Source organism: Durotheca rogersii (assembly GCF_024521655.1).
Source record: "Durotheca rogersii strain YMJ 92031201 chromosome Unknown GGS23scaffold_3, whole genome shotgun sequence".
Taxonomy (NCBI): Eukaryota; Fungi; Ascomycota; class Sordariomycetes; order Xylariales; family Xylariaceae; genus Durotheca; species Durotheca rogersii.
In genome coordinates this window covers 2551141-2564220 of record NW_026251234.1, presented here as the reverse complement: position 1 = coordinate 2564220, position 13080 = coordinate 2551141, and the positions used below count along the sequence as shown (strand labels likewise).

Sequence of the window (13080 nt, the reverse complement as noted above, 5' to 3'; positions counted from 1 at the left end):
CCCCCCTCTCTGCGTCGCGCATAAGGATCTTTTCGTCTCGACCTCGGCTGGCCTAGCGTTGCCAAGGTAGGTACTTACACACGGTAGCGGTAGGTAGCGATTATATGGCCGTAAGCTGGTCGGGATTATTGACGTCGCCGAGCAGCAATAACTACGACTTGCCTACAATATATTGCGCGTAATCATTGGGATATATATACCTATATATTGATGATGATCACGTTACATAGGACGATCTGATTCCCGTGCTACGGCGGATGTCTCCGGTATCCTACTCTTTTTTCTTTTTCTTTTTTCTGTCAACGCGAATTGGCCTTAGGACGGGGAGGGGGGGGGCAATTCCTCACGCATGGTCGACCGGCGGGCACAGATGCGGGAGAGGGGTGGCGGAATGGGCGGTGGTGATACCGTGGTGCGGGAACAAGTCAAGTCTAGCTCGCGGCGGTGGCAGGCCGGTAGAGACGGCGATGGCAATGTGAGGAGGGGGAGAGAGGGAAAGGGGAAGGTCCTCTGCTACGTACGGGTAGACACGAACGGGCTCAGGCCTGGCCTTGCTTGGCCTCGCTTGGCCTCGCTTGAAGGGGCGCGACTGGACTGGACTGGAGCGGCGATGGCGGCCCCTAGCGCGTCGATATTCCTGATTTATCTAGGTTGCATGCTACGTAGTAGCGGGAGTGGTATCAGTAGTAATAGTAGGGAGGTAGGCATTCGTAGTAGTGGGCGCATACGCGTAGAAACCTGGAGGTTAGGTAGATAGGTATTATAGGAAGGGGTGGGCGCCGGTGGCAGAGGTTGTCTTAGGTATCTGACCTCTTATCATCGCCGCCTTCGTGTGGTTATCCACCGAATGTACTACGAGTAATCAGCGACCTTCTTCTGCCTGCGAGGCGCCTACGAAGGGGCACGCAGCAGCGCGACCTCGGGCGGCACATCCCCCTCTCTCCCTCTCTGTCTCTCTCCTCTCTCTCTCTCTGCCCGCGTAATTGGGAACGGCAGGTCACGTAAGCGTAGGAGCCGGACGGTTATTGTGATCGATCGCCGTGATTGCTGGATGGGTGGCTGGCGCTGGCGCTATGCCGAAGCCAGCCTAGCCTAGCCGGCATGTTTATTTGGCCCGAGCGCATTTCGGCCCTGTTCCTGACACCCCGGCCACCCTGGGCTACGGACAACGGCTTCTTGTCTGCCTTCGCATGTGCACGTGTATACATTACCTAGATAGGTACCTACCCAGATAGGTATCTACCTATCCACCACACTGATACCCTCCGATGAGGCACAGCACACGCGAGATGGCACTTGAGGCCCCCCCCCGGGCGACTCCGAACTGCCGGGAGTGGTGCAGGTCCCTACTGTACGTGTATGTGGGTGTGCTTGACATAGGTGCCTCGTATACGCACTTGCCCTTGTGCATTCACACATACACACCTGGCAAAGCATAGAGGAGGAGTATCACACCAATCGGTGGCCCTAGCGTGTGGGGGGAGGCTGGCTATGCCGTTCCCGCCGGGGAAATGCCGTGCCTCTCGATCGCTGGCATCGAGGTCAGAGGCCAGCTGCCACGCCTGAGGTACGTAGAGTAGGTTGCCGGGCACGCATGCCATCTCGCCGCATGGCCGGCACGAAGCGTGCGCGTCGAACCCCAGGAGGCAGGCAGGCAGGTTAACTTCGCTAAGCCGTGGCCGGGTAGGAGAAGACGTGCGCAGGAGCAAAAAAGGGGGCCAGGAAGGTTTGGCGACGGGGTTGGGCGTGCGGCCAACCTTCAGCGAGGCAAAGGTGAGCGAAGTAGTAGCTCCCGGGAAGCCCGCCAGCTAAGTCGAATGCGGCCGAGCCTAAACGGCTGCATTAAAGTGTTTAGGTGAGCAATGGAACGGAACGTCCTGACTCCCTGGCTGGGGCATGGAGGTGAAGCGGCAGGCGGCAGGCGGCATGCTATGCTTGACGGGACTGGGGCGCGCGCGGGCTCATATAAACAGCCGGATAGGCATGTGTTATCCACATACATAGTGTGACGAGCTTGGATGTGCTGCCCAGTACCTGCGTGCCCTCTTCCTCCATACACATACTACCTAGCGGGTGACGGGCAGGGATGCCGATTTATTATACGACATGCTCTCCTTACCTCCCTGCTGTATCTATCCACGGTATGCCGTCTTCCGTCTGTCGGGCACGAGCCAGCACAGACCCGGATCTGGCACTGCTGTACGGATGGCCCGTCTTAGTTCTCGCCTCTCCCCTCACAGGGTGCCTTGACGCGCACACTTACACACACGCACACACCTCGACGCATACGATATGCGGCGTACCGCAGAACAGCGTGAAGACGCTGGCGTAGCACTCGGAAACGTTACCGATATCTGTTAACGTCGACATGGATAGGCGGCATAGACAGGGGGGTGCTCGTGATGCTTTCTTCCTGTCCGGTTCCTGCGCCCAAGACCACACCTACCTACCTACAAACATACACACATAATACATCCGTGACTACCCATATATGCATCGTGTGCATATACATCCTCGTGGCTCGGTATGAAAGGTAGCGTCACCGTGTGTCGATACTGTCTTGTCTGTGTCCGCCAATCGGCTTAGCTCGCCACCTTGTGCACACCATACACAGATGCCGTACCTACATACAGACAATTCATTTGGGCGGTGACGATCCCTTCCTCATTGTCACGCGTAATCCTATGTAGGGGGAATGGTAACACCATTTGCCGGGAGAGGTCCCTCCCCAAAAGGGATCAACTGGCCTGGTTCACCTGGGAGATTGACTCGTATCTTGTGAGGAACCGACCTAGGGCGTGTCTTATTTCAACCCCTCCCCGTTCGCCCCCTGGTCACCTAGCCTAGATCATTGTGACAGCGGGAAGGCAGAAACAGACAGAGGAACAATTGAGAGAGGGACGAAAAAAAAAACCGATTAGCCGGACGGAGTTGGTTGTCTTTCTCGATCCTTTCCTCTCTCGATGGGGTTTCATTGTTTGCGGGCCCATTCACCGAGTCCGTCTGATTTGACCACGCGAGATCTCTCGACTATCACTCCCTGTCGGGTCTCCTGTAAAGGCAAAATAACTGATAAAGCTTTCCTTCCCCGACCGATTCCCTCGCGCGACGGTCGCTGTCTGCTGCCTACCCACCTGCCCGTCCTAGTGGTAGCTAATACCTATCGCCTTATCTCGCAGCCGGCGCGGACGACGACGACGTGGTCCGAAAGAACGTAACGTTGCGGTGTATGCTCCTACGTCACAGATAGAGGGGAGTACCTGGATTCTGGACGCCACCCTTCAGCTCCCGTCTGCCCATCCACACGATCGTTTGGCTCTAAAAAAGCAAAAGTCTATACTGCTCCCCTAGCTACCCTGATAGAGTAGCTGTGCGTCGGCCTAGGCGGAAGCTCTCCAACTTGGGACCGCGCCGCGGGAAGGGTTGTGGCCGTGGCCGTGTGCTTCCCCTGCCGTCGGATGCTGCAGTTGGGATTCGTCGGAGACACGCGCACACACCTACCTCATCGACGCCGCCGAGCCTTGTAGTCTGCCAGCCCATAGGCGTGTGCGACCAGAGCGACCTGCCAGAGACGGCCTAGAGACAAATCAACGTTTTCTCTTCTCAAAATTCCAAAGCATTTAATCGGTCGCCTTGCCTCCTTTGTGTCGACCGTCGCTGTATTGACGCCTTGGGATTCCCTACCTGATCGCCATCATGTTGAAGAATCTCGTCCTCTCCTTTTTGCTGCTGACCGTCGCGTCTGTGCAGGCGATCTGGCCGATTCCTGAAACCCTCAGTACGGGAAACCAGACTTTGTGGATAGGGGACGTCCTGCTGGTTACATATAATGGAGAAAAAGTATGCCGCTCTTCTACCTAAGGCGCGCCCTTGCCGTGCACTTGCGTCACGAGAAATTGGCCAGAAGCTTACCTCTACTGCAGCTCCCCTGGGTCCGGAACTACAGACCGTTTGGCGGTCCCACGTTCTCCAGCAAGGAGATCGTCAAGGGTGGCGTGTCGCGGACGTTCGGAAATATCCTGGACAACAACTTCGTCCCGTGGAAGCTGTATCCTCGATTGGAGCTCGAGAAGTCGGAGCCCAGCCTGCGACAGAAGGTTTACATCACTCGCCTCGACCTCGTTCAGACCGCAGCGGACAAGCCGTCAGCGTTCAAACCCCTCGATGACGAGCTTGACGAGTCCTACAGCCTGTCGGTAGGGGCCAACGGCACAGTCAAGATCGTGGCGGTCTCTTCCATCGGCATCTTGCGGGGTCTCGAGACCTTTTCCCAGCTTTTCTACAAGCATTCCAAGGGCCCGATATACACGAAACTAGCGCCCGTCGAGGTTAAGGATTGTCCTCAATACGCTCATCGTGGTGTTCTCTTCGATGTATCGCGTACCTTCTTCCCCGTCGATGCCATTTACCGAACCATCGATGCGCTTTCATGGAATAAGATGAACCGTCTGCACATTCACGCGACCGACTCCCAGTCCTGGCCGCTGGAAATCCCCTCGCTGCCAGAGCTCCACCTCAAAGGCTCGTATGGCAATGGGCTCACGTACTCGCCGGCAACTGTGACCGCCATCCAGACCTACGCGGTCCAGCGGGGAGTCGAGGTCATCTTCGAGATCGACACCCCGGGACACTTTGGCGTGGTAGCCCTGTCGCACCCGGATATCATCACGGGGTGGGGTGCGTCGCCGTGGTCAACTTATTGTGCGGAACCGCCTTGCGGCCAACTCAGGTTAAACGAACCCAAGGTGGACCCCTTCCTCGACACGCTCATGGATGATCTCCTGCCGAGACTGGCCCCGTATTCGGCCTATTTCCACACGGGCGGTGACGAGGTCAACTTCAACGAGTACAACCTGGACCCCTCGGTTGGTACCAACGATTCGGCGGTGATCCTGCCGCTTATCCAGAGGTTCATCGACAAGCACCACGCGCGAGTACGAAAGGCCGGCTTCGCCCCGATAGTCTGGGAAGAGATCCCGGCGAATTATAACGTGACCATCGGGAAGGACGTGGTGGTTCAATCCTGGCTCGGCGACGCGGCTATCGAGAGCCTAACGGCCCAGGGCCACAAGGTTATCTCGAGCAATTACAATTTCTGGGTATGTGATCCTACAGGCGCCTAGCTGCCTGCCCGCCCGCGTGCCCCCGTACGAATAGATAGGGGAGCTAACAGAAACACTCGGATTAGTACCTAGACTGCGGGCGTGGCCAATGGCTCAACTTCGCCGAGGGTGCGGTGTACGCAGAACGCTACCCGTTCAACGACTGGTGTAGCCCGTACAAGAACTGGCGCCTGGTATATTCGTACGACCCGAGGGGAGGTCTTTCGGCCGAGGCGGCCAAGCTGGTGATCGGTGGCGAAGTGGCTGCTTGGTCGGAAGCGATCGACGACGCCAACATCGACCTGATCTTGTGGCCACGCAGCAGCGCGGCCGGCGAGGTGCTTTGGTCGGGGCGGCACGACGCTCTGGGCCGGAATCGCACACAACACGACGCGGCGCCGCGGTTGGCGGAGTTCCGGGAGCGCATGCTCGCGAGGGGTGTGAAGAGCGAACCCGTCCACATGATCTACTGCACGCAGGGCCTGGACCCTACCTTGTGTCAATTTGAATAAGCAAGAGAGTTGTCGATCTTGCCCTTCTCCGAATGCTGAATCTCTGCCGGGTATGGGATGTGACAGGCGACGAACGGCTCGGAGACGCAAAAGGATGGAAATAATAATAAGAACCCAACCGGACCCGCCGTCCACATCTTGTAGTAACACTCTTCCCGCTACGCCGCCATGTCATTTGCTTGATCACTGCAGCCAAGCCCGGGGGCACTCGCTCGTCAGCGCCATGAGTGGTCGATGCTGGTAGTGTACACGCTCGGGACCTTTTTTCCCCGTCGTATCCAGCGACCCAGAAATGGCTAAGAAGGAAGACGAGGGAAGACGAGAGATAGAAGGGAGATAGGGGGAAGGGACTAGGACCCGATATTGTGCGGGAGAAGCTTGACGGATGCTGACGCGCGTATCGCTAGGACTACTAAGCAATGTTATAAACCCATATCCGACCGACGTCACTGGTCCTGCATTACACTGGTCCTGCGTTACTCATACATACAGGTACCTGGATATGTACTGTACATATGCACCATAGGGGGGGGAGGGAAAGGAGGGTTCTGTCGACACTACAGCTAATGCCAGGGACCGTTTCTATACTTAGAAATAGCCATTATGAGTATACGTTGAAAGATTTTCTATTATTGTGGATGGTAAATCGTATGTTAGGTAATATGTCCCTAGCTTCTACTGAGTAGCTTCGGAGGACCAACGGTCACAGTAAGAGGCATCGGAAGGTTTTTCATTGGCCCGTAACCTGGTGGGGTGATGTCGGAAGGTTTTCCTCCTTTGGTGCTAGGACGTGGACGGGGGGAGGAGGAGGGGAGCATACCGGCGATGGCGGCGATGGCAGCGATGGGAATACGCCCGGATCAACAACTTTGACGGGCCGGGACTCGTATGGCGCAACCGAACTGTAACATCATCCTCAACTTGAGGAGCGGCGCTTCGGTGCTGCGGCCGTACCCGAGAGCGGGCGCCAGGACCGTAAACTTGGGCGACGACACCGTCAAGTCAGGAAACTCTCCTCCTCCCTCTGCTGCTGAGTTAATACGACATCCTCGCCCTTGGCCTCCTTGGCGACTCCCTCGTACTCCCCGCACGGATGCCCTGACGTACCTATAGGGGCTTTCGTAGCAGTTTTGTCCTCGGCAGGCATCTCGCCAGATGCTGGAATCGGCCGACCAGTCTGTCTGCGCTTCCAGCCCTCGGGGTCTTCGCACTCCCCGATCGACGACTCCACGCGTTCCTTGCCTGATCTGCGTTTCTTGGCTGATAGGCTACTCCGGGGGATCGCCCGCCGCAGATTGTCGAGTGCCCTTATAGGTAGGAACCTACAGCACATGTGACAGTTACTGCGTCCTCCGACCCAAATCCATCCGAGCCCGTCGGCGGACGGAGTTCATCAAGTATCCGGCGTGTAAGAGACGTGCGTATGGGCATATACTGTGAAGTAGTACCTAGGTAGGTAGGTAGCCAAGAATGCTCTGCGTTCACCTGATATACACCGGCCCAATTGATCCCCTATAGCTCACCTTGAAGCGGGCCACGGCTTCTTTCAAGATCCTGTCAGCTGAGGTCATTTTAAAATACCCCAACTACGTGTAGAACTCCATCAATAGACTAAGGTGAGTGCTGTTCGATTACTTAGGTAAGTTACCACCATTATCGCCACCATCACTACCACGGCTATTAGAGGTTGGGGCAAGTTATAGGTAAGGGATCATCAGTAGGCTGGCCTATAACCTGCGCTGGCCGGCTTTAGGTAGGTACCTACCTAGCCTTCTCGGGCAACAGGCCGATCCCGTCACATCCGTCCGTAGCGCTGCTTCAGTACCGAAGGTACGTACGTTACCTGCATCCTAGCCAGCTGAGATGCATCGAGACTTGTTAGTCACGAATCGTCCTCCTTACCGACCTACATAGCCAAATAAATAGCTCGCTATCCGCGGGCCCCATAGCTTTGACGGCCTCCGCCCCCTCGAAACTTGGCCTCGGCCCGCCCATTATAAACTACCTAGAGTCCATTGGTGATCCTCTGCACCGATGGGCTGACATACTCCCTCTATACCTAGATAAAAGCGTGCCTCACCCGATTCCATTTCCGTACTTCACCATCACCCTTCTAACTCCCCTTCTCCCGACTACTATCGACTTAGCGTAACGAAGACGGCGATAGTGATTCCTGCCTGTTGATATCTAGGACTGCTGCTGACCGCCGCCCGCCCTCGCGCTACCATGGGCTTTGTCGAGGCTGCGCTGGATCATGCGTCCGCCAAGTCCGCCCTCATCCTCGTTGGCCTCGTCTTCGTGGCATGGAGGGTCTACGTCACGGTCGATCGGCGCACTCGACTGAGGCGTCTGGGTGTGCCCGGCTTCCGGGCCAAGTCTACGCTGCCATTTGGTAAGCCTACGTGCACTGCGTAGCCGAAAAAAAAAACAGAAGTGGTTCTCTAACAGAGAGGGGCGGTTAGGTGTGGATTTGATTCAGAGGCAGGTTACTGCCACCATGAAACACAAGAACTACGAGATGTTCCTCGAGTTGATGCATGGTTCTCCCGACTACACGGTCGAGAGTCACATTATGGGGATCCGTGCCATCATGACGGCCGACCCCGAGAACATCAAGGCCATCCTAGCCACTCAGTTCCAAGATTTCGGTAAGGGCGAGCAGTTCCACGAGGACTGGTCCGAGTTCCTCGGCGACAGCATATTCACCACCGACGGCCAGCGCTGGCACGCCAGCCGGCAGCTCCTCAGGCCCCAGTTCTCGAGGGAGCGCATCAGCGACCTGCACTGCTTCGAGTCTCACCTTGAAACCTTCTTCAAAGCCATCGCCAACGGCGGCGTCCTCGACGGCGAGACGCAGCAGGTCGACATCGAAGCCGGCAACGGCAAGCCTTTCGACATCAGCGAGCTCTTGTTCAGATATACTCTCGACGTTGCCACCGACTTCTTGCTAGGCATGGACGTGCAGTCACTCACGTGAGCCAACCCCTTTTCTCCGTCCCCTTCTCCCCCTCCCCCTCTACCACACGTGCCTCTCCTCCCCACATTCAAATGATTTGGGTGTTACCCAGAAGAAGAAAACGTGGACACACATGGCTTACGCGCGATATGAACTTGTCGCATCTGCAGCACCCCTCGCCAACCCTTCGCCGACGCGTTCAACGAGGTACAGCGAGTGCAGAACATCATCGCGCGAAGCCGGCCGTTGACGGCCCTCGTGCCGAAGCGGACGTTCCGACAGGGGCTGAAGCTGGTGAACGAGTTCTGCGGGATCTACATCGACCGGGCGCTGCGGCTGAGCGCGGAGGAGCTAGCGACCAAGACGAAATCGGACAGCGACTACACGTTCTTGCACGAACTCGCCTCGTTTACACGCGACCGCAAGGTGCTGCGGGATCAACTGATCGCCGTGCTGCTTGCGGGGCGCGACACGACGGCGGCGACGCTGTCGTGGACCTTCTACGAGCTCGGGCGCCACCCCGAGGTCGTGCAGAAGCTGCGCCGCGAGATCATCGAACGCCTCGGGCCGGACCCGAACCACACGCCGACCTACGAGGATCTCAAGGCGATGAAGTACCTCCAGAACGTCATCAACGAGACGCTGCGCCTCTACCCGGCCGTGCCGTTTAACGTGCGCACCGCCCTCAGGGACACGACGCTACCGCGCGGCGGGGGGCCGGACGGCACCCTGCCGCTGCCCGTGCTCGCCGGCGACCCCATCGGGTACTCGACGCTCGTGATGCAGCGGCGGGCCGACTTCTACCCTCCGCCGTCGGGCGAGAAGGGCCGGTACATCGACCCGGCGGTGTTCAGCCCGGACCGGTGGTTCGAGTGGCAGCCGAAGCCGTGGCACTACATCCCGTTCAACGGGGGGCCCCGGATCTGCATCGGGCAGCAGTTCGCGCTCACGGAGATGGCGTACGTGCTGACGCGCGTGTTCCAGCGGTACGAGCGCGTCGAGAACCTCATGTACGAGATCGACGGCGGCAAGCCCAAGATGAAGGCCGAGATCGTGATCCAGCCCGGCGACGGCGTCAAGGTCGCGCTGTGGGAGGCGGCGAAGACCGGCTGAGTGCGTAGCGAAGATGTACCTAGGTAAGGGTCGGGTGAGAGACCTCGGCTCCGTTGGGATGCAGGAGAGGAGGACGGGGAAGAGAAGGGGAGCATACTCACACGCAGAGGAGGCAAAGGTTGTTGCAGGTAACCACTCCTTACTTTTGGAAAACTGTGGTTGCGATTATTTTTGGGAGTTGGGCCGGATGCCGGTTGGATATAGCAAGGGAGGGGCCCGAAGCTAGCAGCAAATGCCGGATCTTTGTACCTACACGTTAGTTTGGCTTTTCTCAAATACCTCGAATTATAGGATACCAGATCTCGTCTTCTCCTCCTCGCCGTCTCCGCCTCGGTGGTGGGAGTAGTGTGCATATGCCCACCTAGCTCCCTCCTTTCCTCTCGGGAGATGAGGAGAGAGAGGGGGAAAGGGGAAGGGGGAGGTTGCTATTAGGTGAGTACGGTGTCTCGGGCCGGAAGGCTATCTGGCACATTTCAGAGGGAGGCAAGAAGCTGTGTGTGTGTGCACGTCATGCGCTACTAATATTGCTCTGAGGCCTGGAGAAAAAAAGCAACCCCCAGAGACTACAAGGAATTGGCCGTACTTCTTCTACTTTCTTCTCTGTACCATCTTCTCGTATAACAACTCTGCTAGGACATTGTCTAGCTGTCCGACAGCTTTGAAAGTGCTTGAGATCAGTAGGCGGGTACCTAAGGCGCCGACGACAATACTGAGATTCTTGCTGCGTCTATCTAAAATCTGGGGCATTAGAAGACGAAGGCATTTCCTTCTTTAGGATGGAGCTTCTCACACGAGATTTTGATGGTCTTTCCTTGCTAATTTTTGCCCATCTACTCATGTGTACCTACCTCCCTCTTAGGTACCTACCTCCTTCTGATGTGCACAGGTGCAAGCCACAAGCTTAGGTACCAGGTACCTACCTAGGCATCTGATACAGTCACACTGGGAGCCGCCTTAGAGGTGCTCAATTACCAGCGTAATCTTTAGGTTAGGTACTTACGCTGCCGAGTGTACCTCTTATACACATGTATGAGTAGGTATGTACCTATTTTTATTGCAAGTCTGGCAGGTGTAACCCGCCAGTGGGTACCGAGGTGCCCGCTGCCAATCAGGTGCATGGTGAATGAGGTTATGTACATCGCCATGTACTGTGTGGCGGTGCGTCAAACCCTGTTCTAGCCATGGGAAATTGCTCTCCCAGATTCCGCCCGGCCTCCTCCAGATCTCTCTCTTACATCTACGACAACGTCATTCCCGCATCTCAACATCTTCTCCTACCTCGTCCCAGCCCTCCACCAAGCCTCGTTCCTTATCGCGTTTCTCCCCCTCGCTGCGGCCCTCAGGTAGAGCAGAAGTTGTTGTCAAGCATCCGCAATCCTCAGCACCGGCTTCTGTTCGTCGCCACCGCGCTCATCTTCCAGGTCATATCCACGACACGCCGCACGCCACGCGAACCTGTTCCTTTCGAACTCTCGCATTTCAACCGACTCTTGCCATTCGTTTCCACCCCCTCCCAGAACCCACGCCAGACGTCGCCACCAGCTGTTCCCCAAGATGGCTATCGAGGTAGCCATGAACACGCCCTTGGCGGATGCCTTGAACGTGGTTATCCAGCCAAAGCTGGTGGAGGTGGGCTGGGCGACAGGTGGCGCCGATGACTCGGCGCTCTCGGAGTACATTATCCTCATGCTTGTCAACGGCAAGACCCAAGATCAGATCGCTGCAGAGCTCGCTGGGGACCTCCTCAGTCTCGGACCTGACGATCCGGGCGCACGCGACTTTGCGAAGTGGTTGTTCGACCAGATTGCCCTTCTCAACACCCAGCTCAACGGCGCTTCAGCTCAATTGGAGAATGCCGCCGGCCCTTCTCAGAATGCTGCCTCTTCCGCAGACCAGGACATGGAAATGAGCATATCTACCGATGGCCCGGAACTGGTTGCGTATGCTGCCACTCCCCTCCCAGTTGATGCACCACCTGTACTTACATTCCCTAGTCCTACAGGCCCCAAGTCCATGCGAAATTCTAGTCAGAGGGGTGGCCGAGAGAGGAGATTTCTCGGTCAGATGGCAAAGGCCATGGACCGCACCCACGACTCGGTCCTGCATCGTGTCCGAGCGAACGGTAACGAGCGCATCAATTCCCACCGGCCGCCTCCTACCGGACCGAGGGGTGCGTTTGGCCGTCCGAATCGCATGGTGAACAACCGCGCCGCTGGTTTCACCGCACACGTGAATCAGGTGCCCGGCCGTATGCCTCCCGTCCCCGGAGCACCAGGGATGAATGGTGTAAACGACATGAATTGGATGATGCCTGGGGGCCAGGAGCAGATTTACAGTCTCCTCCAACAGCAGAATCAGATGATGATGCAGCTGCAGCAGCAGCTTGCTCAGCAAAGCCAGGCCGGTCGACCCCACCAAGGACGGTCGCTTTTCGATCGCGTCCAGGAGCCGCGAGGCGGCAGACGGGGCGGCCATGGCCATGGTCCCGTGAACGGTCATAGGCCACACCAGGCAGCTCAGGCCAATACCAACGAGACTGGGGCCGCAGGCGAGGACGTCGACATGATCCAGAGACACGAACCACCTAATCCCGACACCACTGTCTGCAAATACAACTTGGCCTGTACCAACCGAGAGTGCAAATTCGCCCACCAATCTCCGGCGGCGCCACCGAACACTACGATCGACGTTAACGATACGTGTATGTACGGCGCGGCATGCAAGAATCGGAAGTGTGTGGGTCGTCACCCTTCCCCGGCAAACAAGCGCGCACACCAGAATGAGCAAGAGTGCAAGTTCTTCCCCAATTGCACCAACCCGAGCTGCCCCTTCAAGCATCCAGACATGCCTCCCTGCCGGAATGGCGGCGACTGCGCAGTAGAAGGATGCAAATTCGCTCACGTTACGACCATGTGCAAATTCAAACCCTGCACCAACCGATTCTGTCCCTATAAGCATGAGGAAGGCCAGCGCGGCACGTTCCACGATAAGGTGTGGACGGCTGATGGCGCGAGGGAACACGTTAGTGAGAGGAAGTTCGTAAACCAGAGCGGACCCGAGGAGTTTGTCATGCCTGGAACGGAAGGTCTCGGGACGGAGGGTAGCGTATCCCAGGAGCCGGCCGCGGCGGGCGAGAATGTGATGTGAGCTTGAGCGAGGGGGGGGAGGGGGACTCAAGTAATGACATGATATTTGTAATGGTTAGTCAGGCTGAGGACCGGATGAAATGATGGGTCTGAGATCCGGGCGGAGACATGACGCGGCGTAGCAGATGAGTGGCACGATGGTTCGTCGTATAGATTTCATACAGGAGTTGCTAGGCTGGTCATAGGAAAAGCTAAGGGAGTTGAGAGCATCGCAATATACCCAATGCATTTTGTGATTTGTAACAAGATGG

At 57.1% G+C, this 13080-nt stretch overlaps 3 protein-coding genes across 3 annotated transcripts; all 3 read left to right on the top strand.

Moving 5' to 3' along the window:
* Positions 1–3457: 3457 nt before the first annotated feature.
* On the top strand, positions 3458–5872 carry GGS23DRAFT_302821 (glycoside hydrolase family 20 protein). The gene is made up of 3 exons (XM_051512733.1): positions 3458–3840; positions 3924–5099; positions 5189–5872. The coding sequence occupies exons 1-3, from the start codon at positions 3697–3699 to the stop codon at positions 5612–5614; spliced, it is 1746 nt and encodes a 581-aa protein (XP_051375757.1). The 5' UTR covers positions 3458–3696; the 3' UTR covers positions 5615–5872.
* A 1368-nt stretch (positions 5873–7240) lies between these two features.
* GGS23DRAFT_302844 (cytochrome P450 52A11) lies at positions 7241–10274 on the top strand. The gene is made up of 3 exons (XM_051512734.1): positions 7241–8006; positions 8077–8587; positions 8741–10274. Exons 1-3 carry the CDS (start codon positions 7841–7843, stop codon positions 9681–9683), a joined length of 1620 nt encoding a protein of 539 aa, XP_051375756.1. The 5' UTR covers positions 7241–7840; the 3' UTR covers positions 9684–10274.
* A 963-nt stretch (positions 10275–11237) lies between these two features.
* GGS23DRAFT_593775 (uncharacterized protein) lies at positions 11238–12830 on the top strand (the record flags this gene model as incomplete). Its single annotated transcript, XM_051518072.1, has 2 exons — positions 11238–11623; positions 11678–12830. The coding sequence occupies 2 exons, from the start codon at positions 11238–11240 to the stop codon at positions 12828–12830; spliced, it is 1539 nt and encodes a 512-aa protein (XP_051375755.1).
* Positions 12831–13080: the final 250 nt, after the last annotated feature.

What these genes read in the sequence shown, in the direction of transcription:
- GGS23DRAFT_302821 (XM_051512733.1), top strand. Translation starts at nt 3,697, where the DNA reads ATGTTGAAGAATCTCGTCCTCTCCTTTTTGCTGCTGACCGTCGCGTCT. An exon ending in TTACATATAATGGAGAAAAA is followed by an intron (nt 3,841 to 3,923) that starts GTATGCCGCTCT and finishes CCTCTACTGCAG; the next exon opens with CTCCCCTGGGTCCGGAACTA. An exon ending in CGAGCAATTACAATTTCTGG is followed by an intron (nt 5,100 to 5,188) that starts GTATGTGATCCT and finishes CACTCGGATTAG; the next exon opens with TACCTAGACTGCGGGCGTGG.
- GGS23DRAFT_302844 (XM_051512734.1), top strand. Translation starts at nt 7,841, where the DNA reads ATGGGCTTTGTCGAGGCTGCGCTGGATCATGCGTCCGCCAAGTCCGCC. An exon ending in CAAGTCTACGCTGCCATTTG is followed by an intron (nt 8,007 to 8,076) that starts GTAAGCCTACGT and finishes AGGGGCGGTTAG; the next exon opens with GTGTGGATTTGATTCAGAGG. An exon ending in ATGGACGTGCAGTCACTCAC is followed by an intron (nt 8,588 to 8,740) that starts GTGAGCCAACCC and finishes TCGCATCTGCAG; the next exon opens with CACCCCTCGCCAACCCTTCG.